At 47.0% G+C, this 27,228-nt stretch overlaps 1 protein-coding gene across 9 annotated transcripts in view; it reads right to left on the reverse strand.

The window, feature by feature from the left end:
• Positions 1 to 27,228, reverse strand: part of DOCK3 (dedicator of cytokinesis 3) — a 612,097-nt gene that overhangs the window by 248,828 nt on the left and 336,041 nt on the right. For all 9 annotated transcript variants that reach the window (XM_030569027.1, XM_030569026.1, XM_030569028.1 and 6 more), the window contains exon 10: positions 18,102 to 18,183. In XM_030569027.1, coding sequence (XP_030424887.1) covers positions 18,102 to 18,183 — 82 coding nt within the window. The remainder of the gene's footprint in view (positions 1 to 18,101; positions 18,184 to 27,228) is intronic.

The following is a 27,228-nucleotide window of genomic DNA, read 5'->3' on the forward strand; positions in this document are numbered from 1 at the left end:
ACTAAACAAGCCCAGTTCCCTCTGTGTCTCCTCATAAGTCATGTGCCCCAGCCCCCTGATCATTTTTGTTGTCCTCCACTGGACTCTCTAATTTGTCCACATCCTTTGGGGGGGGGCACAAAACTGGACACAGTACTCCAAATGTGGCCTCACCAGTGCCGAATTGAGGGAGGTGATTATTCCCCTCTATCTGCTGGCAATGCTCCTACTAATGCGGCCCAATATGCCATTAGCCTTCTTGGCAACAAGACTGGTTGTATTTTCTAATTTGACAGTGAAAAGTTAACATTACTTTTGTTTAGGTTTTACATATAAGGGGAAACACCCTTTGCCTAATTAAAGTATTATATGGATGATGAGCAGATATTGAAATAGCTACAGCTGTACATGTTCATTACTCTATTTGGAGAAGTAGCATTTTTATTTTCAGTATGACAAATTGATTTATAGAGGGGACTATTTTTTAAGCGGAAAATGTCAAAATATTGGGGAGAAGTGAGGAAACATACTGTACTTTCTTCAGCTCCATAGAAAATACTAAAAACATTAATAGAGCCCCAGGGGCTGCAGGTCACAGCCAGAGGCCATAGGACCTCAGTGCAGATGGCCTTGAGATCTGCCAAGGTTGAGGGTGGCTTTTTTGCAAGGGTTGAAAATATTGCCTCACCCCTGAAAGGAGAATGCAAGAATATCTATGAGGAAATCCAGACAATTCCAGACAAAAAGTTCCCTTCTCCTGGGTTTTAATGTAGGAGGGGACAATCTGAGCCAATTACTTATTTGTGTCCCATGGAACTAAAGTGATTTGTTGAACTGTGCTCTCAATATTGCCTCTGCAGCAGGTGTAAACTATTCCCCCTACAGAGCTGACATTTTCAAGTGACGCTGGTTGACAGATAAAACGTAGTAAACCAAAAGACCATGATAATTAATGCTTCATTAGGAATACAGGTTAAAAAAAGTTTGCCAAATGGAAAACAACAAATTTTCATTAAAAAGAATGGTTATTGAACTTTACAGTACCCGTGGTTCTTCCAGATGTTGTCATCTCCTCTATGTGATCGATATGCAGTGCCCCAACTGGAAGGAGGTATTCATATTAAGGAGTCCTGACTGCCACTATCTAAATAGTGATGTGATGGGGCACCTGCCCCACACTGGTCTCTAAGGGGTTAATAGAGCCCTAGGGAGGCTGTGTAGGAGGCAGACAATCAGAGAAGAGCTGAAGGGAGCAGCCAATCAGTGCCAAGCAGGACCATATAAACAGGGAGCTTCAGGGCAGTGGAGTTCAGTTCTCTACTGGGAGCCCAGGGAGGAAGGACTGTGTCTTGAGGGCTGAGAGAGATGTCAGCAACCTGGACAGAGAAGTGCTGCTAGCAGAGGTTGGGGGAGTGAGAGACAGCTCCTGGCTGGCTGCTGAGGTTTGCAGGCTGAGGACCTGAGGCAAGGGCAAAGAGGATGCTGGAGCCATGAGGAAGTGGCCAGACAATTTGCTGCAGTAGCCACTAAGGGAAGTGGCTGAACAGAAGACTACAGGTCCCCTGGAGGGGGAGCACAGTGTGTGGCACGGTCAGAGGGCTGTGTTTCTGAAAGGGACGCCGTGGTCCTTGGAGAGATGTGGGTCCTACAGCAGGAGTGACCACGGTGAGGCATCACCCAAAAAGAGTGCACTAACACATAGAGCTAATTCCCAAGACAGCCAGCAGGAGGACCCACAGTGGTGAGTGAACCCTGTTACAAGTAACTTAACACTGTCCTGCCAAATTTGGCATCTGATCTTGTGGTCATGTCAAGGGCATAGTATTTAACCAAAGTAAGGAATTACCCTGCACATTTCAGATATGGGGATGTTTCTAAAGCCTGGAGAGGATGCAATTTGCACTCTAGGGAAGTGAACTTTAATATTTGGAGGAAGAGATGTACCAGTCCTATAACACCAGATCAAAATACAGTGCATATAATTTATTTTGGTAGCCTCTGGGAGGAGATGGGTTGACCTCTAAGAGCACCAGAGATGGCAAACAAAAGAAATTGAGGTAGTCAAGTTATGGACATGGTGTAAATAACACAAATGAACCCCCAAAGCTGTTCATCTACCAGGAATCAACCTAGCAGACTTCCTAGCAGACAGTCCAGAAACCATTTGTGGTTGCTGATGGAGTGTCTGCTTAGAAATTCTGCTGAGCTGTTGCTCACTCCTGGTAGATGAAGAGCTTTTGGGGTTCATTTTGTGCTACTGACACCATGTCCATAACTTGACTGCCTCCCGACAGATAAATGGGCACCTCCTTGCTTGTTTATACAGTATGTTGCGGTTGTGTTGTCTATGAGAATTTGCAGAGTGGAATTCTGCAGAATTGGAATGATCTTGTAGGTTGGAATGCTGTGTAGCTAAGCTAGAAGACGGAACACTAACCGTCGTTACAACCCGGCAGCAGCCTCCAAGATCCAGAAGCTGTACAGATCGAACCGCCTCAAAGCTGTAAGAGAGGTCCTCGACGGCCCCCCGTCCTACTGCACGATCCCGCCCAAGCGCCTCTACAGCTACTTCCTTGGAGTATTTGGTGGCAAACCCAGGAATGACACGCAGCGCCCGGAGTGCCTCCGCCCCCTGCCCCGCATCACCAATACAGACAACCTAGAGGCTGACTTCACGCCCAAAGAGGTGGCAGCCAGGCTTTCCAGAACGAAGAACACGGCGCCCGGAAAGGATGGCATCCCCTACAGCCTCCTCAAGAAGCGAGACCCTGGCTGCTTCGTGCTCTCTTGCATCTTTAACCTGTGCCGGCGCTTTGGCAAGTCTCCCACCTCCTGGAAGAGGGCCATGACCATCCTGATTCACAAAAAGGGCGAACGAGACGACCCCAGCAACTGGAGACCCATCTCCCTCTGTTCCACGATGTACAAACTGTACACCAGCTGCCTGGCAGCCAGGATCACGGAGTGGGCAACGGTCGGGGGAGCCATCAGCCCAGCCCAGAAGGGCTTCATGCCGTCAGAGGGGTGCTACGAGCACAACTTTCTACTCCAGACCGTTCTCCAGATGACCAAGAGGGCGCGGAAGCAGTGCGCGATAGCGTGGCTCGACCTATCCAACGCCTTCGGGTCCATCCCCCACCACCACATCTTCAGCACGCTACGGGAGTTTGGGATGCCAGAGACCTTCCTTGGCCTGATCCGGGAACTCTATGAGGACTGCAGCACCACCATCCGCTCGGTAGAAGGAGAAACCGCCGAGATCTTGATCCGCAGTGGCGTGAAGCAGGGCTGCCCCCTCAGCCCAATCATATTTAACCTGGCCATGGAGCCGCTCCTGCGGGCGATTTCGGACCGCGCTGACGGCTTTGACCTGCACGGCGAGAGGGTGAGCATTCTGGCCTATGCGGATGACCTGGTCCTTATTGCGGATGTCCCCGAAAGACTCCAGAGCATGCTCAACACTATTGGGGGAGTCGCAGACTGGACGGGACTCCGCTTTAATGCCAAGAAGTGCGCGTCCCTCCATGTTGACGGGAGTATGAGAGACTCAGTACAGGCGACGGAGTTCCAGATCCAGGGCGAGTCCGTCATTCCCCTGGCAGATGGACAGGCGTACCAACACCTCGGCACGCCGACGGGTGTCCGCGTCCGGCAGACCCCTGAAGACACCATCCGGGTGATACTACAGGACGCTGCCAAGATCGACGCATCCCTGCTGGCGCCGTGGCAGAAGATCAACGCCCTCAATACTTTCCTGATCCCCCGCATCGCCTTCGTCCTGAGAGGTTCCGCTGTGGCAAAGGTGCCCTTCAACAAGGCAGACAACACCATCCGGCGGCTGGTTAAACAGTGGCTGTCCCTGCCCCAGAGAGCCAGCAATGAGCTTATATACATTGCCCACAGGCACGGTGGTGCCAACGTCCCCCGCATGGGTGACCTCTGCGACATCGCGGTCGTCACGCACGCCTTCCGCCTCCTGACGTGCCCGGACGCCATAGTAAAGAACGTCGCAGCGGCCGCCCTACGCACCGTCATTGAGAAGCGAATTGGTAGGCCTCCCTCAGGCCCGGATGTAGCCACTTTCCTGAGCGGCTCCCTGGACGGCGAATTCGCCCGGGATGGGGGCGACATTGCTTCGCTGTGGTCCCGTGCCCGCAACGCCACGCGCCGGCTAGGAAAACGACTGGGCTGCCGCTGGGTTTGGAGTGAGGAACGACAGGAGCTGGGAGTCCTGGTGCCACGGATCGAGACAGAGGGCAACACCATCGTCAGCCCTGGAGCCAGAGGCGTGCTGGAGAAATCACTGAAGGCCGCTGTCCGCGCGCTCTACGTGGACACCCTGAGGAAAAAACCCGACCAGGGCAAGGCCTTTGAGGTGACCAGCAAGTGGGACTCCAGCAACCACTTTCTCCCTGCGGGCAGTTTCACCCGTTTTGCCGACTGGCGATTCATACACCGCGCCCGCTTGAACTGCGTCCCGCTCAATGGAGCCGTCCGCCACGGGAACCGAGACAAGCGCTGCAGGAAGTGTGGGTATGCTCTGGAGACTCTGCCCCACGTCCTGTGTAGCTGCAAACCCCACGCCAGAGCCTGGCAGCTGCGCCATAACGCCGTCCAGGACCGGCTGGTGAAGGCCATTGCCCCACACCTGGGTGAGATCGCAGTCAACCACACCATCCCCGACACCGACAGCCTGCTACGCCCAGATATCGTCGTCACGGATGAGGAGCGGAAAAAGATCATCCTCGTTGACGTGACGATCCCGTTTGAGAATAGGACCCCAGCTTTCCATGAAGCCCGAGCCCGTAAACTCGAAAAATATGCCCCCCTGGTGGACACCCTGCGGGCAAAGGGCTACAAGGTCTACACCGATGCCCTGATTGTCGGGGCACTGGGTGCCTGGGACCCCTGTAATGAACAAGTACTTAGGGCCTGTGGGGTGGGCCGTCACTATGCACGACTCATGAGACGTTTGATGGTCTCGGACACTATCCGGTGGTCTAGGGACATTTACACAGAGCACATCACCGGCCACCGCCAATACCAAGAGTGAGTCAGCATGGCTCTGTGCATCCATGGGGGGGTTGAGGCCTATAAACACCCCCCTACTAAACCATATCCCCTAAGCCCTAAACCCACCGAACTAGATTGCACCAGGTGAGGGTCATCCTGTCCCCATTACCCAGCCTATTTACTTATATCCATGACTGCGTGTAACTCACTGTATGAGCAATGTACCCTCACTGCTTCCTTACTGCTTCCTGATCCCACCCACCGTACACCCCACATTGGGGACCTTACGGACTATATATGTTATATGCTAACCAATCCCCAAACACCAGCTTCCCACTATACTCTGTATGTTGCCCCCAATGACCAACAACTGACGCTTTGAACTCTTTGTATCATCTTTATTTAAATATTCTCTAATAAACTTTTATATCTGATTACTCTTAGTTCTAGAATATATATACCATGAAACAACATTGCAGGAGACAGAGCAGAGAAGGGAATCCCTCCAAAATGTTCTTGGGGGTCTAGCCAACAGTGTTGACAGAATGCCAAGGACCACAAATCACATGCTCATTTGATATCTTGGAGGATGACCTTAACCAGACTTCTTATGAACACAGGTGAAGTCCGGCTAGCAGTATCACATATGTGCAAGCCAACAAGAAGCCAAGAAGTTTGACTGTTTGTTTTTTATATTGGTCATTAGCATTTTGGGAAGTCTCTTCATATTATGGAAAGATTGAATGACACATGGCAGCCTTGTACTGCTAATGATTGGGCCATAGAATCATAGAATATCAAGGTTGGAAGGGACCTCAGGAGGTCATCTAGTCCAACCCGCTGCTCAAAGCAGGACCAATCCCCATATAGGTATATGCCATATAGGTACTTCCTGTGGGACAGATGGATGGCAATATGGAAGTGTGTGTCTTGCAACTCAAGAGATATGAACAAGTCTTAAGCCTGAAAGAAAAAGGATGATCCAAGTAAGCTTTGCTATCCTGAATCTGAGATGGCATATACATTTATTCAGTCTACTCAGTTCTAGTATAGGATGAAGACCCCCTTTTTGCTTCAGGACAAAGAAATAAATATAAGGGAGTAGAAACCTGTTCCTCTGTACTTCAGAGGTACCATGTCCTCTGTGACTCCTTGGCAAAGTGGAAAAGACAATTCTTCCTTTAGCTGATTTTCATGAGAAGCGTCTCTGAAGAACAATAGGTAAGGGAGGGTGGGTAGGGGGTAAAGCCTGAAATTAGATGGAATAGTCATGAGACACAACTTCTAGCACCCATTTGTCTGTTATTGCAGTCCAAGTTTGAAGGAAGGTCCATCAATGGCTATTGGGCAGGAATGGTGTCCCTAGCCTCTGTTTGCCAGAAGCTGGGAATGAGCAACAGGGGATGGATCACTTGATGAGTACCTGTTCTGTTCATTCCCTCTGGGGCACCTGGCACTGGCCACTGTCAGAAGACAGGATACTGGGCTAGATGGACCTTTGGTCTGACCCAATAGGGCCATTCTTATGTTCTTAAGAAAGCAAGATAGCATCCAAAGGAAGGGCTTGGAGTGGCTCTTAAGTGATTTGAATGAAGTCTGGCTCTGGAATCCTATAGGAAGTGTAGTGTGTCATCCGTGTGTGGCCTGTGCCCTTGAGGGGCAAACTGCTAGTTGTGCTCTGCACATCTCTGAGAATGCCAGAGGCTTACAGCCATGCATCTCTTCACACAGCTACCGTGGTGGCCATGGATCAGCTGCTGTGTTGATACATCCAGTGCAGTTTGCATGAGGTTATCCTTAGAGGCTAAGATGAACAAGTTTTCTTCCTCCTCCTTATGACACCCTTTCAGATACCTGAAAACTGTCTTGTGGAAGTTTAGCTAGAAAGGGGGATACCCCATGTTAAATAACTGGCTGTGTTCCATGTTGCAACTGGACCAACATTTGGATCCCATGTGCTTCCATACCAACTGGGTTTGGGCAGCACCCAGTCACTGTTTAAAACTCTGGGCCTCTCAGGTACAATTCTGGGTGCAGAACTCCTGTCCATCCTCCTTTCTTGGGAAGTGGGACTTTGCAGCCCAACTGCCATAGGCCCTGAAACCAGTGTTCTGCCTTTATCATGATGAGTGGAACTGGAGTCAGAGGGTCCATGTTTCCTGGAGGGACTTTTATTGACAGTACACCAATAGAAACAGGAAGCAAGGAAGTTAGGCTGGGAGCAACTCATCCATATGGACAAAACAGTGCACAGAATTTAATAAAGTTTTACTTGTTCATCTCAACTTTCATTCATTGTGAATGAAACATGGTGGGAGTGTTGGAGCTATGAGTTCTCTGAAGTGCAGCAGCTAGCAGTGTGAACTATGGAGCCTTGGATTTTGCAGATACAAACCTAGCCCAGTGATTGGCCAAGTGGAAGAGGAGTTTGGGCAGTACACAGACATGCCCATGCAGGATAACAACAATAGCAGAGAAGTAAAACTGTTACTTTACCTTATTGGGAATAAGGCAGAGAGGTCTGCTGCACTCTGAAGCTCACCACTGCCTCAAGCCATACAGCAGTCCAAGGAGCCTGGGAGAACTATTGCTCACAAAAAAAAGAAACTATGGCCTGACACAAGTTTTTCACTAGAGACAAATCTGAAGGGACAGAGATAAACCCCTATGGTTACTGCCTTATGCACTCTGGCTGTTCCATGCAATTTTGGGGACTTGGCAGACTCCCTAATAACAGATGGTCTACAGCACTTGGGATCAAAACTTGTGGGAGTGGAAGCTCCAGGAAGGCAACCTCACACGAGGTAGATGAGGCATGCAGTGAAAATAAAGACAAAGGATGAAAGCCCTAGGAGGCACAACACCTCCAGAAATATATGAAGTGAGACAACAGCAAAGGAGAGGAGGTGGCCAGGATTCCATACGCATACTGAAATGTATTCACTGTGGGACACTGCATATGTGGGACAGCATTACAAGGAATGTGGCAAGTTGAACCATTTTAGCATCGTGTACAAGAACTGGAGAAAGTCTCAGATTCAATAAGCCTTGTACAAGAAGGAGAGTGGATATCAGATTGTTGTGGTGACAGCATAACTTTCTCCTTGACTCCACAAGACTATTAGATACAGACTGTCAGGACAGGAAAGCAACTAGGGACAATATCAACCTCCATGCACCCCCACACCCTGTCGTGCAATTTCAGATGGATAGCATGGCCTCCTGCAACATGATTCCTCAGTGTGAACTGGACTCGAACATACCCATTAGAAAAAGCAGGTGTACCCTCCTAATGTACAACGAGAGCATAATACAGCCCATAGGAAAATGTGACTTCATAGTAACTAACATTAAAAACAGATGGTACAATTGATGTTTGTTGTTGTGGATGGTTGGATATTAGGAAAAACTTTTTCAGTAGGAGGGTGGTGAAGCACTGGAATGAGTTACCTCGGGAGATGGTGAAATCTCCTTCCTTAGAAGTTTTTAAGGTCAGGCTTGACAAAGCCCTGGCTGGGATGATTTAGTTGGGAATTGGTCCTGCTTTGAGCAGGGGGTTGGACTAGATGACCTCCTGAGGTCCCTTCCAACCCTGATATTCTATGATTCTATGAACCACAGATCCCTCTTGGGGAATACAGCAATACAAGCTACAGATCTGATAAAAGAGCAAGCACCAGAATTTTACAGCTGCAGTGCAAGAAGCAAAAGAGGGAGTCCCATGGACAATGGAGACAATTCTGAAAGCATATGAGGATTTTTCAAAAGAGATGAGTGCCTCAAAGGAAATCTGTGACCGTAAATAGACCGTACAGTGGAATCGGTGTGTTTATCACGAAGGAAATTTCCAGTGGCAATACATAATCCAGTACACAAGGAGCTCAAAAGTCTGCTGAGCAGATGCATCACAGCACCTGCAGAGGCATTGGTATCATAGCACCTGAAGAAGCTAGTACCGCCTGGGTAAGCAGCATGGTGGTGGTAAAGAAGCCTTCAGGCAAATTATGCATCTGCACAGACCCAAAGCCACTGAACTGGGCATTGACAAGATGCCATTGCCCACTGCTCACAATTGATGACATCTTGACAGAACATTTCAAAGCCAGAATATTTATGATCTGTGATGTGAGGAACATGTTTTGGCACATAAGCCTGGATAAAGAGTCAGGCATAACACTATTTGGTTGCTACAGATGGCTATGCATGCTGATAGGCATAAGCTCAGCACCAGAGGTGGTCCAGAGAAGACTCACTCAACCACTGGAAGGACTGCTTGTGGTGAAAATAACTGAAGGTGTTATCTTCATTATAGGTGAAGGGAGAAGTGACACAGAAGATGAATGAGACCATGACAGAAAACTACAAGATTTCCTACAGCCATGCAGGGACCAGAACATTAAGCTCAATCCAGAAAAAAAAGTTATTCAAAAAGCATGAGATGACATATATTGTACAACTGCGCCCAGCAAAGGCATTGAAAGCAGATCCCAACAAGATTAAGGCAGTCAGAGACACATCAGCTCCAGTGTATATAGAAGGGGTATGGCGCTTCAGAGGAATGATAAATTTTTCTGTCCACACCTGGCTGCAGTGGTAGAACCCATATGTCAGCTCACAAGGCGGGATGTGGAGTGGGACTGGGAAAGTCACCAACTCCAAATATTTTACATGCTGAAACTAATAACAGATGCCCCTCTCCTGAAGTACCACCAAGCAGGAGAGCCACTGACCCTCCAGAGTGATGCATCAGAGAAAATACTGGGCATATTTCTTTTGCAGGAGAATTTAGTCACTTATGCCAACAGAGTCCTGTCAAAGACAGACGTACAACCAAATAGAAGAGGTTACTCACCCTTGTGCCTTAACTGGAGTTCTTCAAGGTGTGTATCCCTGTAGTTGCTCCACTTCAGGAGTGCATGTGTCCCTGAACCTTTGGTTGAAAATTATTGGTAGCAGCACCTATTTGGCCTGCATATGTGCCCTACACATCCTCATTCCCCATTTCAAGGACATATAGGGCTGCATAGGAAAACTGCCCTCAGTTACTTCTCTACCACAGAGTTCCACAGGGGAAACTCCCAAGAGAGGGGAAGGAGGGTGGGTAGTGGAACATCTTGAATAACTCCAGTTACTACACAAGTTAAGCTCCCCTTCTCTGAGTAGTGTCCCTATGGATCCTCCATTTCAAGTGACTTCCAAGAAGCACCTCCATAAGAAGGAGGGAGCTTCAGAACAGAGTTCAGTACTGAAGAGAAAACTGCATTATCAACTGCAGCATCTGATTTAGAAGCAAAGCAGAGCATAATGCTTGGAGAAAGTATGTACAGAGGTTCAGGTTGCAGCTCTGTAGATTTCAGTAACTGGAACGTCTTTGAGTAATGCCACAGACAAAGACTGACCTGTAGAATGAGCTATTACTCTAGAAAGAGGCTGAACATCAGCCAAATCATAACATGCAATAATATACCCCAAGATCCATCTTGAGAAACTTTGAGAGGAGAGTGCAGATCCCTTGAATATGTCTATAGCTGAAACAAAGAGTGTAGAAGACCTTATGAACAGTTTGATTCTGTCCAGATAGAAGACTAACATCCTTCTGACATTAAGAATATGGAAGGTTGCTTCTTGTCTAGTCTGATATGCTTTTGGAAAAGTAACTGGGAGATAAATGGTCTGATTAATATAAAATTCAGAAGACATCTTAGGCAGAAACTTGAGATCTGGTCACAAATTACCTTTTCCTTGAGAAACAATGTAAAAGGAAGGTCTGCCATTCAAGCTCCCAGTTCTCTTACTTTCCAGGCAGAAGTGCTGGCCACCAAGAAAGCTGTTTTCATGGATAAGTAAAGCAATAAATATATTGTAGCTAATGGCTCAAAAGGGCGTTTTGTAAGGTTCAACAAGGTTCAAGTCCCATACTGGAGTAGGTTCTCTAATCTTATGCAAAAGATTCATCAGTCCTCTGAGAAATCCTGAGTTTGCAGGGTGAGCAAAGATCAAAAAACCTTCTACAAATGAGTAAGAGACTGTAATAGCTGCCAAGTCAACCCTGATGAAACTCGTAGTGAGACCTGAAGTCTTTAATTGGTCAAGGATGGTGGGAAGAGAAGAGAACAGGAGAGACTTGTTGACAGGTATACCAGTGGTAAAATCTCTTCCATTTTTGAAGGTACATATTTCTGGCAGATGTTTTCTGCTGTTTAATAATATATGTTGCTCCTACCTTGATCAGGAGGTCTCTGTCCCCAAGAACCATTCAGGAGCCACACCTCGAGTAGCAGAACTTTTAGATTGGGGTGAAAAATCTGACCAGCATCCTGAGACAACAGAATGCCAACTAGCTGGAAGTCTCATGAGTGGACAAGAAGCAAGTTGAATGATGAAAGGTTACCAGACTTACCTCGACCAGAATGTTGCAATTAAAATGACCCTGGCCTTGTCTTGTTTGATTTTATTCAATACTTTCCAAAGTAATGTTGGAAGGCCTCTCATCCATGAGATGAGAAAGAAATCCCCCAGTAATTGAGGGTATAGTCTCTTTAGCAAAATTTCTTGCACTTTCTATTGGCAGAAGTTGCAAAGAGGTCTACGTCTGGAAGCACCCAAGTTAATAATATGTTGTTGAGGACTCATGAGTTCAGCTCCCATTTGTAATTTTGGGGGAAATGCCTGCTGAGGTCATCAGCTACAGTTTTTTGCACATCTAGAAAGTAAGAAGCTGAGATGATTCCTGGTTGGGTATGCACCAGTTTTATTGCTTCAGCATGGAATGAGGGGAGACATCCTCTCCCTGACAACTGATATAAAACATCCAGGCCACATTGTCTGTCATGATCTTGATTGGATTTGGCTCTTATCAAAAGAAGAAATTGAAGGCCAACATTTCTGAACTCTCTCAACTCTAGAAGCTTGACATGGAGTAACTGCTCTTGGGATGACCTTTTGCCCTGGATTGTGTGATTTCCAACCCAAGAGGAAAGTGTCTGTTATCACAATGGTCCGGAACTCGTGAATAAATGGGACTCCTGCACAGACTCTGGAAGGATCCTTCCATGAGTTGAGAGACAGCAGAACCTAGTTGACTACAGACACTTGCTTGTCCAGACTGTTTGTTTGGTATGTAGAGTATCCTGAGACATCCATGGAGGCATCAAAGATGTAACCTGGTGTTTTGGGTTACAAAAACATGGCCCAATAGTTGAAGGCAATTCCTCACTCAAGTGTGAAGCTGAGCTGAATTGTTAAGATACTTTAGGGTGAGAAATATATCAGTAGGTAAAAGTTAGCCCTACCTGTCACTGCATTCAGTGATGTCCCTATGAAATCTGTTCTGTGATGTTCCCCTGGTGTTATCTGGACTGGTGATCTGCTAGGTCACTCCAATCCTTGACTCTGGGAGCCAGCCTTACCCTGCTCTGCTGTGAGAACCCCCACTCCTGGGTTGTTGATGCACAGCCTCTGGCATGTAAGCCGTTCCTTGGATTGTGCAACCAAATGACACTGGCCAATATCGCCAGTCCCAGACATAACCCTAGAAACCTCCGTTTTGCAATGTCCAGTTATGCCAGCTGGATGCTGCAAGCTTACATGAGTTCATCAGTTTAACGAAGAAATTGATATGTACCAGGCTTGTTATCCCCAGGGGAGTCTCTGACTTGCTTCAAATCAAAAGCACTGCTTCAGGTAGAATAAACAAACAAATGTATTAACTACAAAGATAGATTTTAAGTGATTATAAATCAAAGCACAACAAATCAGATTTGGTCAAATGAAATAAAAGCAAAACACATTCTAAGCTGATCTTAACATTTTCAGTGCCCTTACAAACTTAGAAGCTTCTCATCAAAGGCTGGCTGGTTGCCTTTCAGCCAGGCTCTCTCTTTTGATCAGCGCTTCAGTCGCTTGGTGGTGATGTCTGTAGATGGAAGTGGAAGAGAGAGAGAGAGCATGGCAAACGTCTCTCCCTTTTATCATGTTCTTTCTTCCCTCTTGGCTTTGCCCCCCCTTCCAAGGTCAGGTGAGCATTACCTCCATTGTAGTTCCAAACTGACAAAGGGAAGGGGGGTGACTCACTCAAGAGTCCAACAGATCCTTTGTTGCTGCCTAGGCTAGTGTCCTTTGTTCCTGTGAGGCTGGGCTGGGTTTGTCCCATACACACCCTTATGAGGTGTGAACTGCCTCTCTGCTCTTGGAGAGTTTTGCCTGGGCCTATTTTAAGCCACGAGGACACATTTTCAGTGTCATAACTATATACATGAAATTATAACCTATAACATTACTATAACATTACTGTAACAACAATTACTATAACATCACTATACTAACAATGCTCAGTGCATCATGAGCCTTCCAAAGACACCCGCCATGACAAACTTTGCATTGGATACCACACAATCATATTATAAGGATGCACATCGGGGTGTAGGGTGTTCCCCTGAGGTTCAGAGCATTACAGATGTCCCTGTGAAATCTATTCACTGTACTGGTGTCAAAGCAGACCTCTCAAAATCTAGTTGGAGGCCTACTGTGGAGTAACAAGTTTGTTTGTACTGATGACCATTTGTCTCGATAATATCAGCCCCTGGGGAACCAATCCTCTTTTGACGGCTGCTGTTCTTCCTTCTGTGCAGACGGGATCTGTCAAGGGGATTGAGACCCTCTCCATTTCCATGAATGATAAGAAGGAGATTGGCTCCTGCATGGTGGTCTCCAGTATGATCCATAGGGCCAAGGTGGAGCATCATTTTGACAATGCTGGTTCTGACAAGGCTGACCAGGCCATTGCCATGCCGGAAGCAGATGATTTCCAGCTCTAAAGTGAGAATCCCTGATCTGTAGAGAGAGGTCTTATCTTGATCTATGATCTGAGGAGGAGAAAAGCTGTCCCCCAAACGTTGGTACTGGTCAGAAATATGCACTAGTTCCAAATATAGAGATATTGGTGCCAACACTGGTACTGGGATGGAGTCATCTCCACCAACATTAAATCAGCCGGAGCTGTTAAAACGTCCATTGACAGGGCTGACATTGGTTCTGGTGCATATGTTGAGATTAGTGTTGTCACATTTGGTACACATGCCTAAAAGTACTAGTAACAGGCACTGTGCTTCTTCAGTATCTAGCCAGAGCCGAACCAACATCACTTGCCCCGCTGAATGAGCAGGCTTAGTGCTCTCTTCTTGGGAGAGCAAAGATTTGAGTCCCCTTAAGGGAAGAAACAGACTGGTGACAACATGTTGGGTTTTGCATGCTAGCTAGCAGGGTCCCTGTCTGACAAAGATTTAGAAGAGGCAGGATCCATGCTGGAAGTTGATCCTTCCTCTTCAAGGTCTGAAGTTCTTATCATTGATCGTTTGAGGAAGTATAACTTCAAATAAGTGTCCTTGGACTTTCTTGTTATGAAGGAATGACACGCTAAGTAGCTGTCACTGAGACAAAATAGCTGTGGCTGTCCATGGGTGGAATGAGAACATCCCAACACAGCAAGTGTTTGAAGCCTGAAAGCTCTGAATCTACCATTTTGACCCGGATAGTGGCTCAGAATGCTAAGAGGCAAATTAAATTTAGGGTTGCGGGGGGGGCTAAAATAAGAAAAAAAGGGGCAGTCATTTAAAGGGCATTAACACTAACTAATCACCTAATTTGCAACTGAAGCAGATTCCACTAAGGGTAATAGGTGGACACTGCTTGCTCCATCTAACTGACATGAGTGGTAAAAGAGTACCGAGGGATGGCTCTGGCCTTTATGCCAGCATGGGGGAGGGGGAGAGGGAGAGTACACATGGCATAGGTGTGGCCCTGCAGATACTGCTATTCAAATATTCCAATAGACTCATAGACTCATAGACTCATAGGTCAGAAGGGACCAATCTGATCATCTAGTCTGACCTCCTGCACAAGGCAGGCCACAGAATCCCACCCATCCAATTTTATAACAACCCCTATCCCAGGAGCGAGTTATTGAAATCCTCAAAATTGGTTTGAAGACCTCAAGCTGCAGAGAAACCACCAGCAAGCGACCGGTGCCCCACGCTGCAGGGGAAGGCGAAAAACCTCCAGGGCCCCTGCCAATCCGCCCTGGAGGAAAATTCCTTCCCGACCCCAAATATGGCGATCAGCTAAACCCTGGGCATGTGGGCAAGAGTCACCAGCCAGCACCCAAGAAGGAATTCTCTGCAGTAACTCAGTTCCCATTCCATCCAACATCTCCCCGCAGACCACTGAGCAGACCTATCTGGTGGTAATCCAAGATCAATTGCCCAAATTAACGACCTTATCATAACATCTCCTCCATATACTTATCAAGCTTTGTCTTAAAGCCAGGAAAGTCTTTCGCCCCCACTACTTCCCTCGGAAGGCTGTTCCAGAACTTCACTCCCCTAATGGTTAGAAACCTTCGTCTAATTTCAAGTCTAAATTTCCTAATATCCAGTTTATACCCATTCGTCCTCGTGCCTACATTAGTACTAAACTTAAATAATTCCTCTCCCTCCCTAATGTTAACCCCCCTGATATATTTATATAGAGCAAGCATATCCCCCCGCAGCCTTCTTTTGGCCAGGCTAAACAAGCCAAGCTCTTTGAGTCTCCTTTCATAAGGCAGTTTTTCCATTCCTCGGATCATCCTTGTAGCCCGTCTCTGAACCTGTTCCAGTTTGAATTCATCCTTCTTGAACATGGGACACCAGAACTGCACACAGTATTCCAAATGGGGTCTCACCAACGCCTTGAGGTACTAACACCTCCTTATCCTTGCAGGAAATACCCCGCCTGATGCATCCCAAAATCGCATTTGCTTTTTTAACAGCCGTATCGCATTGGCGACTCATAGTCATCCTGCTATCAACCAGTACCCCAAGGTCCTTCTCCTCCTCCGTCGCTTCCAACTGATGCGCCCCCAACGTATATCCAAAATTCTTATTATTAATTCCTAAATGCATAACCTTGCACTTTTCACTATTGTATTTCATCCTATTTCTATTACTCCAGTTTACAAGGTGGTTCAGATCTTCCTGAATAGTATCCCTGTCCTTCTCCGTGTTAGCAATACCCCCCAGCTTCGTGTCATCCGCAAACTTTATTAGCACATTCCCGCTCTTTGTGCCAAGGTCAGTAATAAAAAGGTTAAATAAGATCGGTCCCAAAACCGATCCTTGAGGGACTCCGCTAGTGACCTCCTTCCAGCCTGACAATTCACCTTTCAATACGACCCTCTGGAGTCTCCCCTTTAACCAGTTCCTTATCCACCTTACAACTTTCATATTCATTCCCATCTTTTCCAATTTGACTAACAGTTCCCCGTGCGGAACCGTGTCGAACGCCTTACTGAAATCTAGGTAAATTATATCTACCGCATTTCCTTTATCTAAGTAATCCGTCATCTTCTCAAAGAAGGAGATCAGATTGGTTTGACACGATCTACCTTTACTAAATCCGTGTTGCAATTCATCCCAATTACCATTGGCCTCTATGTCCTTAACTACTTTCTCCCTTAAAATTTTTTCCAAGACCTTGCATACTACGGACGTCAAGCTAACAGGCCTATAATTACCCGGATCACTTTTATTCCCTTTCTTAAAAATAGGAACTACATTAGCAATCCTCCAGTCATACGGCACAACCCCCAAGTTTATCGATTGCTTAAAAATTCTCGCTAACGGGCTCGCAATTTCACGCGCCAGTTCCTTTAATATCCTCGGATGGAGATTGTCCGGGCCCTCCGACTTCGTCCCATCGAGCTGTTCAAGTACGGCCTCTACCTCAGTTGCGGTAATATCCACTTCCATATCCACATTCCCGTTTATCATCCCTCCATCATCGCAAGGTTCCTCACTAGTCTTATTAAAAACTGAAGCAAAGTACTTGTTTAGATGTTGGGCCATGCCTAGGTTGTCCTTAACCTCCATTCCATCCTCAGTGTATAGCGGCCCCACTTCTTCTTTCTTTGTTTTCTTCTTATTTATGTGGCTGTAGAACCTTTTACTATTGGTTTTGATTCCCTTTGCAAGGTCCAGTTCAATGCGGCTTTTAGCCTTCCTCACTTTATCCCTACATGTTCTGACCTCACCAAGGTAGCTTTCCTTACTGATCCTGCCTTTCTTCCACTCCCTGTAAGCTTTCTGCTTTTGTCTAATCCCCTCTCTGAGTTGCTTGCTCATCCAGTTTGGCCTACAACTCCTGCCCATGGTTTTTTTCCCCTTTCTCGGGATGCAGGCTTCCGACAGTCTCCGCAGCTGCGACTTAAAGTAATTCCAGGCCTCCTCCGCATTTAAATCCACTAATTCCTCCGTCCAATCCACTTCCCTAACTAATTTCCTTAACTCTTTAAAATTAGCCCTCGAGAAGTCAAAAACCCTAATCCCAGATCTGCATTTGTTTATCCTTCCATCTAGTTTGAACTGAATCAGCTCATGATCACTCGAACCAAGGTTGTCCCCTACCACCATTTCTTCTACGAGGTCCTCACTGCTCACCAACACCAAATCTAAAATGGCATCTCCTCTCGTAGGTACTTCAACTACTTGATGAAGAAATCCATCCGCTATCACATCCAGAAAAATCTGACCCCTATTATTCTTGCAAGCACTCGTCCTCCAGTCTATATCCGGGAAGTTGAAGTCCCCCATAATCACACATTTCCCCTTTGTGTTTACTTCATTAAAGACATTAAAGAGGTCTCTATCCATATCCCAATCAGATCCCGGCGGTCTGTAGCACACGCCAAGCACTATCTCAGGGGAAGCTCTAATTGCTTTTTTACCCAGTGAATAGTGGGATCCACACAAACAGTCAAAAAAGAAATAATTTCCCATCTTCTGTTTTCTAAGAGTATAATACATGCAATGGGCATTAAAAAATGAAAACTGTGAAAAAGTATCTGATGTCCCCTTACTTGCAAAAGATCAATTTTTCTGGAAGATTATTTCAGTTTTGTTATGTTAACATTTCATTAAATTGAGCAGAAATATACAGTTTTCATTTTCCTCAGTATACAGGAAAGAGAGAATTTCTATTTGTTCCCAGAGTGATTGTGCCCACAGTCAAACAATCTTCAAGAGAAGTCTCAGTTCACAGTTAGATAGGGAAAGAGAATGAGAATTCATACATACTGTGAAAAGGCCACACATCCGTTCTATCTTTTCTGGATTCCTCGGGCCTCCGTTCTTGTTTAACCTCACCAGAAACCGCTCACTAAAGAGCAAAGGAAACAAAGGAAACTTACTTGCAACAAACTTAAATACAAAAGAATAAATATTTAAAACTGTGTGTTAAACCCTGTCATTTCTGAATTTCTCAAAGCATAAGGAACTGTATTCAGCGACTCAGGTAGAATTACATTGTGAAGCCATAAGTAATTATTGTAGAAGGCTTTGTTTTACAGGAAGTACCTCTCCATGAAAAGCTGCAGTGCTGATACATCTTACTGGCAGATTATCATACTAAAATAACAGACTTGGGTTACAGCTATTTTTCAAGTGCATGAAGTCTCATGAAAGCACAGGACTTGAACAAGTGCTGCAGATAAGGACTAAAAAGCATGTGGCAGAGCTCGTGACACAAGACTAGAATAGCAGGAATGCTGCAGTGCAGGATTGATGTCTACTGACAGAGCTGTTTGGGGTCGGAAAATACTTCAAGTAAGAACTGAAGTGCATTTGCAGAGCTGTGTAAAGGAAAGGTACAAAGCACCTGCCTGCATGATGCTTGGTTCAAGTCAGTTCTGTCTGCCTTTCACTTTCATGATAACTGAAATTCACTCAAAATGTAAGACATCATAACAAAAGAAGGATACAGAGATGAGAAAAATGTGTCTGAATGCTTACTCATTTTAAACAAAACCAATAAAATACTGTAGTAATTCTTGAATCTTAGGACCTGATTTACCAAACTTTTTATTATTCATAAATTGAACAGCCCTACTGCAAAGCCAGGATGGAGTCTAAATCAACAAAATGGGTTTGAAAACCAAATCATCCACCCACTAATGGAGACACAATATGGTAATTACACAAAAGTCATGACAGAGAAGTTACTTATATACATATACAAAACCAAGATCAGTAGATTTAATTATTTGCTGGGCTTGTGACTATGCATTTGTATACACATCTAAATAACTCTCAGCCTTCAACTGTGCACCTTAGAATATGTAGCTTGGTAACTTTTCCAACCTTGTGCAATTATGTAATTATTAATGTTCTTAAAGTGAGACATTTATTTGCACTATTAAACTTAAGATATGGATGGCTCCATGGTTTGGAATGGCATCTGAAACACTGTTTCCTGGTGACCATCCCTGTAAGGCTTGTGAAGGGCACATACAGTTGGGGGATCTTGCAATTTTTCAATCAGTAGCTCAGGAAGTGTTAAGTCAGTTCAAATAGGGTTGCATGGTAATCACCTTCCACAATTCTATTTGGTGCCGTCTACACTGACTTTTTCACAAGGTTTAAAAACTGTGCTTAAGATGGCCTCTCAAACTATACGCCCACGAAAGCTCATGCTCCAAAACGTCTGTTAGTCTATAAGGTGCCACAGGACTCTTTGCTGCTATTAATAAACAACTCTAGTAAGGATTAACTAAATTCAATGAAACATAGTCTGCAATATATTGTTTCTTTGTACAGTAACTCCTCAATTAAAGTTGTCCCGGTTAACGTTCAGCTCCCTGTGCCCCTAAGTTCCCTGTGCAGCAGCCACCCAGCAGGCTATCAATTGCCAGCAGTTCAGCTGTCCCTCCCCGCACTGCCATGTGCTGCTCCTGCCCTCTGCCTTGGAGCTGCTCCCAGGAGCCTCCTGCTTGCTGTGCCAGTGAAGGAGAGGGGGGCTAATGTCAGGGTGTCCTCTTTCCTCCTGCTCCTGCCTGCCGCTTACCCCTTTTCCATAGAGCGGGGGGAACAGACATGACAGGGGTCAGGACTGAGGGAGCTTGCTGGCAGCAGCTGCTGTCTCAACTTGCTGATCTACTTAAAAATGCAATGTACTTAGAGTGGAGTCAACGTACTTAAAGGGGCAATGCGCATCTCTCACTCACACAAGGATGTGTGTCTGTCTCTGTCTGCCATGCTGTCTCCCCTCCCTCCGTTTGTGCTGCCTCATAGAGTGTGAGGCTACATTAACAACAATGTGTTAACCCTTGAAGGCTCAGCTGTTCTAGTTCATCATTTAGCAGTAAGGCATTCCCTGGGAAATATCCTACCCTCTTCCACCGTCTGACTTCACCACCTCAACGTGTGTGTGTGTGTGTGTGTGTGTGTGTGTGTGTGTGTGTGTGTGTGTGTGTGTGTGTGTGGTCTTTTGTCTGGTGAAAAAAATTTCCCTGGAACCTAATCCTCTCATTTACATTAATTCTTATGGGGAAATTGGATTCGCTTAACATTGTCATGGTATAATCCCCAACTCTGAACCTTAGCGTCCAAAAGATGAGGTACCAGCATGAATTCCTCTAAGCTCAATTACCAGCTTAGTACTTGTAGCGCTGCCACCAACCAGGAATACCAGTGCCTGGTACACTCTGGTCCCCCCAAAACCTTGCCCGGGGACCCCCAAGACCCAGTCCCTCTGGATCTTAACACACGGAAAGTAAACTCTTTCCCTCACCGTTGCCTCTCCCAGGCTTCCCCTCCCTGGGTTACCCTGGAAGATCACTGTGATTCAAACTCCTTGAATCTTAAAACAGAGAGGAAAATTCACCTTCCCCGCTCCTTCTCTCTCCCCCTCCCAGACTCTCCCTGAGAGAGAAAGTAATCCTAACACAGAGAGAAAATTAACCTTTCTCTCCCCCTTCCCTCCTTTCTCCCCACCAATTCCCTGGTGAATCCAGACCCAGTCCCCTGGGGTCTCACCAGAATAAAACAAAAATTGGGTTCTTAAACAAGAAAAGCTTTTAATTAAAGAAAGAAAAAACAGTAAAAATTATCTTTGTAAATTTAAGATGGAATATGTACAGGGTCTTTCAGCTATAGACACTGGGAATACCCTCCCAGCCTAAGTATACAAGTACAAAGTAAAATCCTTTCAGCAAAATACAAATTTGAACTCCTTCCAGCCAAATACACATTTGAACTCCTCCCAGCCAAATACACATTTGCAAATAAAGAAAACAAACATAAGCCTAACTCGCCTTATCACCTAGTACTTACTATTTTGAATCTATAAGACCCTGTATCAGGGAGATTGGAGAGAAATTTGGTTGCACGTCTGGTCACTCTCAGAACCCAGAGAGAACAACAACCAAAAACTAACAGCACACACAAAAACTTCCCTCCCTCAAGATTTGAAAGTATCCTGTCCCCTGACTGGTCCTCTGGTCAGGTGACAGCCAGGCTCACTGATCTTGTTAACCCTTTACAGGCAAAAGAGACATGAAGTACTTCTGTTCCATTAACTCTTACTTATCTATTTATCACAAACATCATTTCGCTTAAAGTCGCATTTTTCAGGAACATAACTACGTTAAGCGAGGAGTTACTGTACATATAAACACAAAATTTATAGTAAACATATATAATGTGAGTTTACATTTTAGATTTAAGTTAAAAATTGCGACCTGACAATTTAAACCAGATTGTCACTGCATTGCTCTACTACTCATAAGTAGAATGGTTGAGCCAGAACTTCGGAGGAATACAAATAAATCTTTTACTTTGTGTAGAGCATGGTGAGGTATATTTACACTACATCAAGCAATATAACTGTCCATAAACTGATGCTTCTTTCTTAGTGTGAGAGATTTAATTTGAAAGCATTCTGAATCTTGACTGTTCTGTTGTATGTTTAAACATGGCTATGATGTGATTATATATATTTATTACTCCCATGACCTGCCAAAGTAGGCTGAGACATGGTCATATACCCTTAATAAGGTTTGCACTAAAATATCCTCATAAATTATCAAGAATTTTTGGCACCAAAAATGATCTGTGGCTGAAACAGGATCATGTGACCCTGTAATATAGAATATGCTGTAAAACTGATGTCCCTGTGAAATAAAATTCTTAAGACATAAAAAGAGAAGTCTTATAGCAGGTCCTATGTCATCCTGCTAGATGTTTAGGGTAAGAGACCATGTTTTTCAGATATTAAAACTTATTCCACAGAACATGAAGCATTTTGGGCAAATTTCCTGCCTCTTCTGTTTCTTTTTAAGGTTGTATCAGCTGCAATATAGGCCACAAACAATGTAGTAAAAATTAAGGCAAATGGCATAAAAATAAAAGTGACAAAAATGCTTTTAAAATTTCCCAGGGGAAAAAGATAGTTCAGTACCCACTAAGGTTCTGAATATATGTTAAGGAAAAATAGTTACATAAGTAGAGAAAATTCTCACTTCCATTTCCCCACTAATGGCTGTTCTTATTTCTGCTAGAGCTTCCTTCTGGCTGATTGGAGTGGAGAGCTCTTAAAGCTGGAGCCGATGTAGTAAGAAAGAAGTGAATCTCAAGAGCCTTGGAGTGAGATTTTCAAAAGTGTTCAGTGTTGGCCTAACTCTGCTTCCACTGAAGTCAATTGAATTTAATGGAAGCAGAATTAGGCCAACATTAAGCATTTTAAAAATTCCAACCTTGAACCTCAGAAATTTGGGCAGGGTTTGGGGGATCAATGTCCCCCCAGCAGTATATGTTAGTGGAGTGGTGGCTGGCGATGGCCTCCACCCAGGGCCAGAGGAGCCCAGTGTCCTGGCAGGTGGCAGAGGGAGAAACAGAGCCACTAGGTGGTGGGGGGAGGGCAAGGAGAAGGAGTTGGCCCTGAGGGTGGCTGGAGGTTTCATGGCCATTGCCTTTGAGTCACCACATCCTGCGATCCATGCCTGTTGGGTCCCCTGGAGGATCTGCAGCTGCTGCAGGGATTGGGGCTTGGCGGTGCCGCTGTTCCCACCTGGACAACGCCATGACTAAGATTGGGATCAATAAGGTAATGGCCAGGCCTGGCCTGAGTGCCTGCTTTTTTCCTGGCACTGACAGCCCCCGAGCCCTTTTCTCGTTCCCTGTGAGGCAGACCAGGGTGCTGGGTGGGTGACTGGGGCAGGTCTGCCAGGTGAGGAGCACGGGGCCAACCTTAAGGGGTTGGTGGGTGATTGCCCAGGGCGTCCTGGTCAGGGGAGCACTGTGGTCAAGAGGCAAGAAGCAGGGTGGGCCTGGGGTGCGAGACCACGGAAGGGAGCTTGAAGTAATGAGGGGAGAAGGCAGTGAGGTCTGTGGGAGGATGGATTGGGAGGCAGTGGGGTCCAGGGGCTATGGGGGAGGAGCATGTGGAGGCAGCAGGGGCCTGGAGCAATGAGGATGAGCCCCAGAGGCAGTGGAAGCCAGGGGCGATAGATGAGGAGGCAGAGGGGTCCCAGGATGATCAGGGGATGGGTGGAGAGCCTGGAGAGGCAGAGGGGCCCAAGACAATGGGGGAGCTTGGGGAGACGGGGGCAGGGTCAACAAAACACAAGTTTTCTCAGGGTACCATTTTTCCTAAGGCTGGCCCTGGATGAGCTCAAGGCTCTCACATATCATCTGACATGTTTTGCCACAACCTTTTTAACAATTTTTCCTGAAAATGAAAACTAGACAGAGGTCAATAAATAGCAAGATTGTCAGAGTCAAGCCAATAGCTTTCTTAAGGTCTGCTGTTATTCTATCCCCACAGTGACATACACAATCCACAATGGGCCCAGTACTTCTTCACTGGTCTCCAACAGCCAGGATGGACATATATTCAACTTAAGTTGTGGACCTGAGCATTTCCACAAACTCAGACTCTGGATAAATAGAGGCATACTGTGATATTTTTATATGGTCACTTTTCAGATAAGAATTACACTACAGTAGCTTTAAAGTTCTGCACTAATTTTAGGAGATAATAATGAACTGATAGCTTTTAAAAAGTAGATGCATTCCCTGAACCACAGGAACTATACAAAGGAGGCTTTTTCTATACTTCCAAAAATACTTTTCAGAAAGACTTGAAAAATAGTTATTAGGTCACCTCTGCACAGACATTTATCTCAACAGATGCAGCTATTTTAATTCTTAAACCAGTTTTAATATGCAGTCTTGCAGTTATATGAGAAAACATTTTTTTAATTTCTCTTGCAATTATAATTCATATCACATATCTTCTCCATAAAGCTTTGTATCTGGTTGACTGGTTTCATAAGGAAAATCTGAGTTCCAAAGAAAAGAACAGCAAATCCAAAAAGGCCTAGAATTATCTATCAAGATTGTTGCAGATAGCATCATGACCCTCAAACACATGACGATTACTTCTGTAACAGAGGTTCTAAGACTGTGTTTATCCCTCACTAAAACTGAACGTGACAGGGTGCACTCACCTCTCCTGAGCGCTGCCTGTCAGTTGGGTGTGAACCTGCACCCTCTCTGTTCACAATGCTCCTGGTCAGCTGTTGCCCTCATCAGGCGTGTCTTCAGTGGCTCAGTCCTCTGGCTAAGTCAAACATAGTCTAAAATGGATGAACCCCTTCCATGGCAACAAATGTCCAACAAGGACTATCACCGTGCACTTGTTGGTATCTGCAGCCCTGCCTCTGGGCTCAGTTCTCAGCCTCTTCTGGGCTAACTTTAAGTCTGTCCCTGTCCTGTTATAAAGCAGCGTCCCCAGGGCTTTCTCCCTGGAGACTGTTTGCCTTTAATTGTTCTCTGGTATCCCAGCTCTCCAGCCATGTCAGTCCTTAATTTCAGTCCCCTTCGTGGGAGTGGGGGGAGGGAAACAAAGTTCAACAAAGGGTTGGCCCTCTCTGGGGTCTTCAGCCGTGTCCCTGGGCCTGTTTGGGCTTTTAATAGTCTTATCCCCTTCTTGGGGTTTAGCCACTTTTCCGGTGGCTGGGGGGAAGGAGTGTCTCGGGCCTGCCCACTACACCAGATCCCAACTTAGGGACCTTTTAGACAGCAGCTTTCCTTTACTTGGTTGCTGCTGCTACTCTCTGGGCCGCTTCCCATTTGGTCCCATAACCTTCACTCTACCTTAAGTTACAGCAGGGGTCGGCAACCTATGGCACACGTGCCAAAGACGGCACACGAACCGATTTTTAATGGCACACTGCTGCCTGCCAGGACTCCAGTGTGCCATTAAAAATCCAATCGGTGCGGCAAGCCGCAGGGCCCATCCTCCCAGGCATGAGCGTCCGGCCAAGCGCAGCAAGCCGCCGGCCCCTCCCCTGCCTTTCCCCTCTTCCCCTGGAGCCCTGCCGCCACGTGTGCAGTGCCCTGGGGGCCAGGGCTGCACGCTCCCGCAGGGCAGTGTTTGGCTCTGCAGGGAGGGAAAGATGCTCCCGTTCATCCGGAGCCCTGCCGCCACGTGTGCAGCATTCTGAGGGGTGGAGCTGCATGCTCCCACGGGGGCAGCGTATCTGGCTCTGCTTGGAGCCTCATGGTAAAGGGGTTGGGATGGCTGAATAAGGGGTAAGAGCAGTCAGGGGACAGGGGCAGGGTGGGTTGGATGGGGATTGGATCCCAAGGGGGGGTGGCTATAAGTGGGGGTCTCTGGAGGGGGCAGTCAGGGAGCAGGGTGGGTGGATGGGGCATGGGAGTTCCGGGGTCTGTTGGGGGTGGGGGGTGGGTAGGGGTCAGGGCAGTCGGGGACAGGGAGCAAGGAGGGTCCTGGAGGGGGCAGTTAGGGTGGGGGGTCTCTGGAGGGGGTGGTCAGGGGACAAGGAGCTGGGGAGGTTGGATGAGTTGGGAGTTCTGGGGGGGCTGTCAGGAGGCAGGGGGTGGAGAGGAGTTGGGGCAGGCAGGGAGCAGGAGGGGGCATTGTATGGGTCCGGAGTTCTGGGGGTTCTGTCAGGGGGCTAGGCGTGGGAGTCCCGGGGGTCTGTCTGGGAGCGCAGGTATGGATAAGGTTCGGAGCAGTCAAGGGACAGGTTGGGGGTAGGGTCCTATGGGGATAGTCAGGGGACAAGGAGCAGGGAGGCTTAGATAGGGGATAGGAACCTGGGGGCAGTTAGGGGCAGGAGTCCCAGGAGAGGGTAGTCAGGGGACAAGGAGTGGGGGGGGGCTTGGGAGTTCTGAGGGGGGAAGTCACCCAGCCCTCTGCCCTGTACCTTCACACACACCCCAGGCCCCTGCCCTGAGCCCTGTACCTCCCTCATACACACCCAGCCCTGTGTTGACTCCTTCACCCCCCCCAACCCCAGCCCTGACTCTGGCACCCTCACACATACCCAGCCCCCCCTGCCCTGACACCTGCACCCCCTCACATGCCCCCAGCCCTCTGCCCTGACTATTGCCCCCGCATATCCCCAGCCCCCCCCTCCCATGCACTCTACACATCCCCACTCCAACCCTGAGCAGCAAACAGGAGATCCTGCACCCCCACACCATTCCCATCTGCACCCCTCACACCAAATGGGAGCTGCCCAGGTAAGTGCCCCCAAATCCAAACCTCCTGCCCCAACCCTGAGCCTCCTCCCTCATTCTAGCTCCTGGCCAGACCCTTCACCCCCAGCCCTGTACTCAGTGCACTCCCACCCTCAGCTCAGTGCAGAGAGAGGAAGAGAATGGGCCAGAACCAGGGAGAAGGTAAGTACCCACTGTATGTGGGCAGGGCCAGGATCCCAGACCAGCAACAGGATGAGCGGGTCCGGCAGTCGGGATCCCGGCTGGCAGGAGCCAGCAGATGGAACCCCTGAGCAGCAGTGGGCTGAGCCACTCAGCCCACTGCTGGTCTGGGATCCCGGCTGCAGGCCAAGCACAGCCTGCTGCCAGTCTGGGGTTCTGGCTGCTGGACCCTTCCCAGCTGGGGTCCCGGCCGCAGGCCCCGCTCAGCCCACTGCCAGCCTAGGTGAACAGAACCCCAGACCAGCAGTGGGCTGAGTGAGCCGGCAGCATAAGATCAACATTTTAATTTAATTTTAAATGAAGCTTCTTAAACATTTTGAAAACCTTGTTTATTTTACAATACAACACTAGTTTAGTTATATAATAAATATGGACTTGTAGAGAGAGACCTTCTAAAAAACATTAAAATGTATTACCGGCACACAAAACCTTAAATTAGAGTGAATAAATGAAGACTCGGCACACCACTTCTGAAATGTTGCCAACCCCTGAGTTACAGTCTTTGGGTTCTATTTCTCTCATTCCTTGTTTGCGCAGGGTTTCTTCCAGGCCTCCTTGACTGGAGAGATTTTCTGTCATACTCTTGCTTGAGTAGGGCTTCTCCCAAGCCTCCTTGCCTGGAGAATTTCTCCATCTTCCAGGACTTTCTCAGCCTTCTGGTCTCAACCAGGGACTG

Source organism: Gopherus evgoodei, chromosome 7 (genome assembly GCF_007399415.2).
Source record: "Gopherus evgoodei ecotype Sinaloan lineage chromosome 7, rGopEvg1_v1.p, whole genome shotgun sequence".
Classification (NCBI taxonomy): Eukaryota; Metazoa; Chordata; order Testudines; family Testudinidae; genus Gopherus; species Gopherus evgoodei.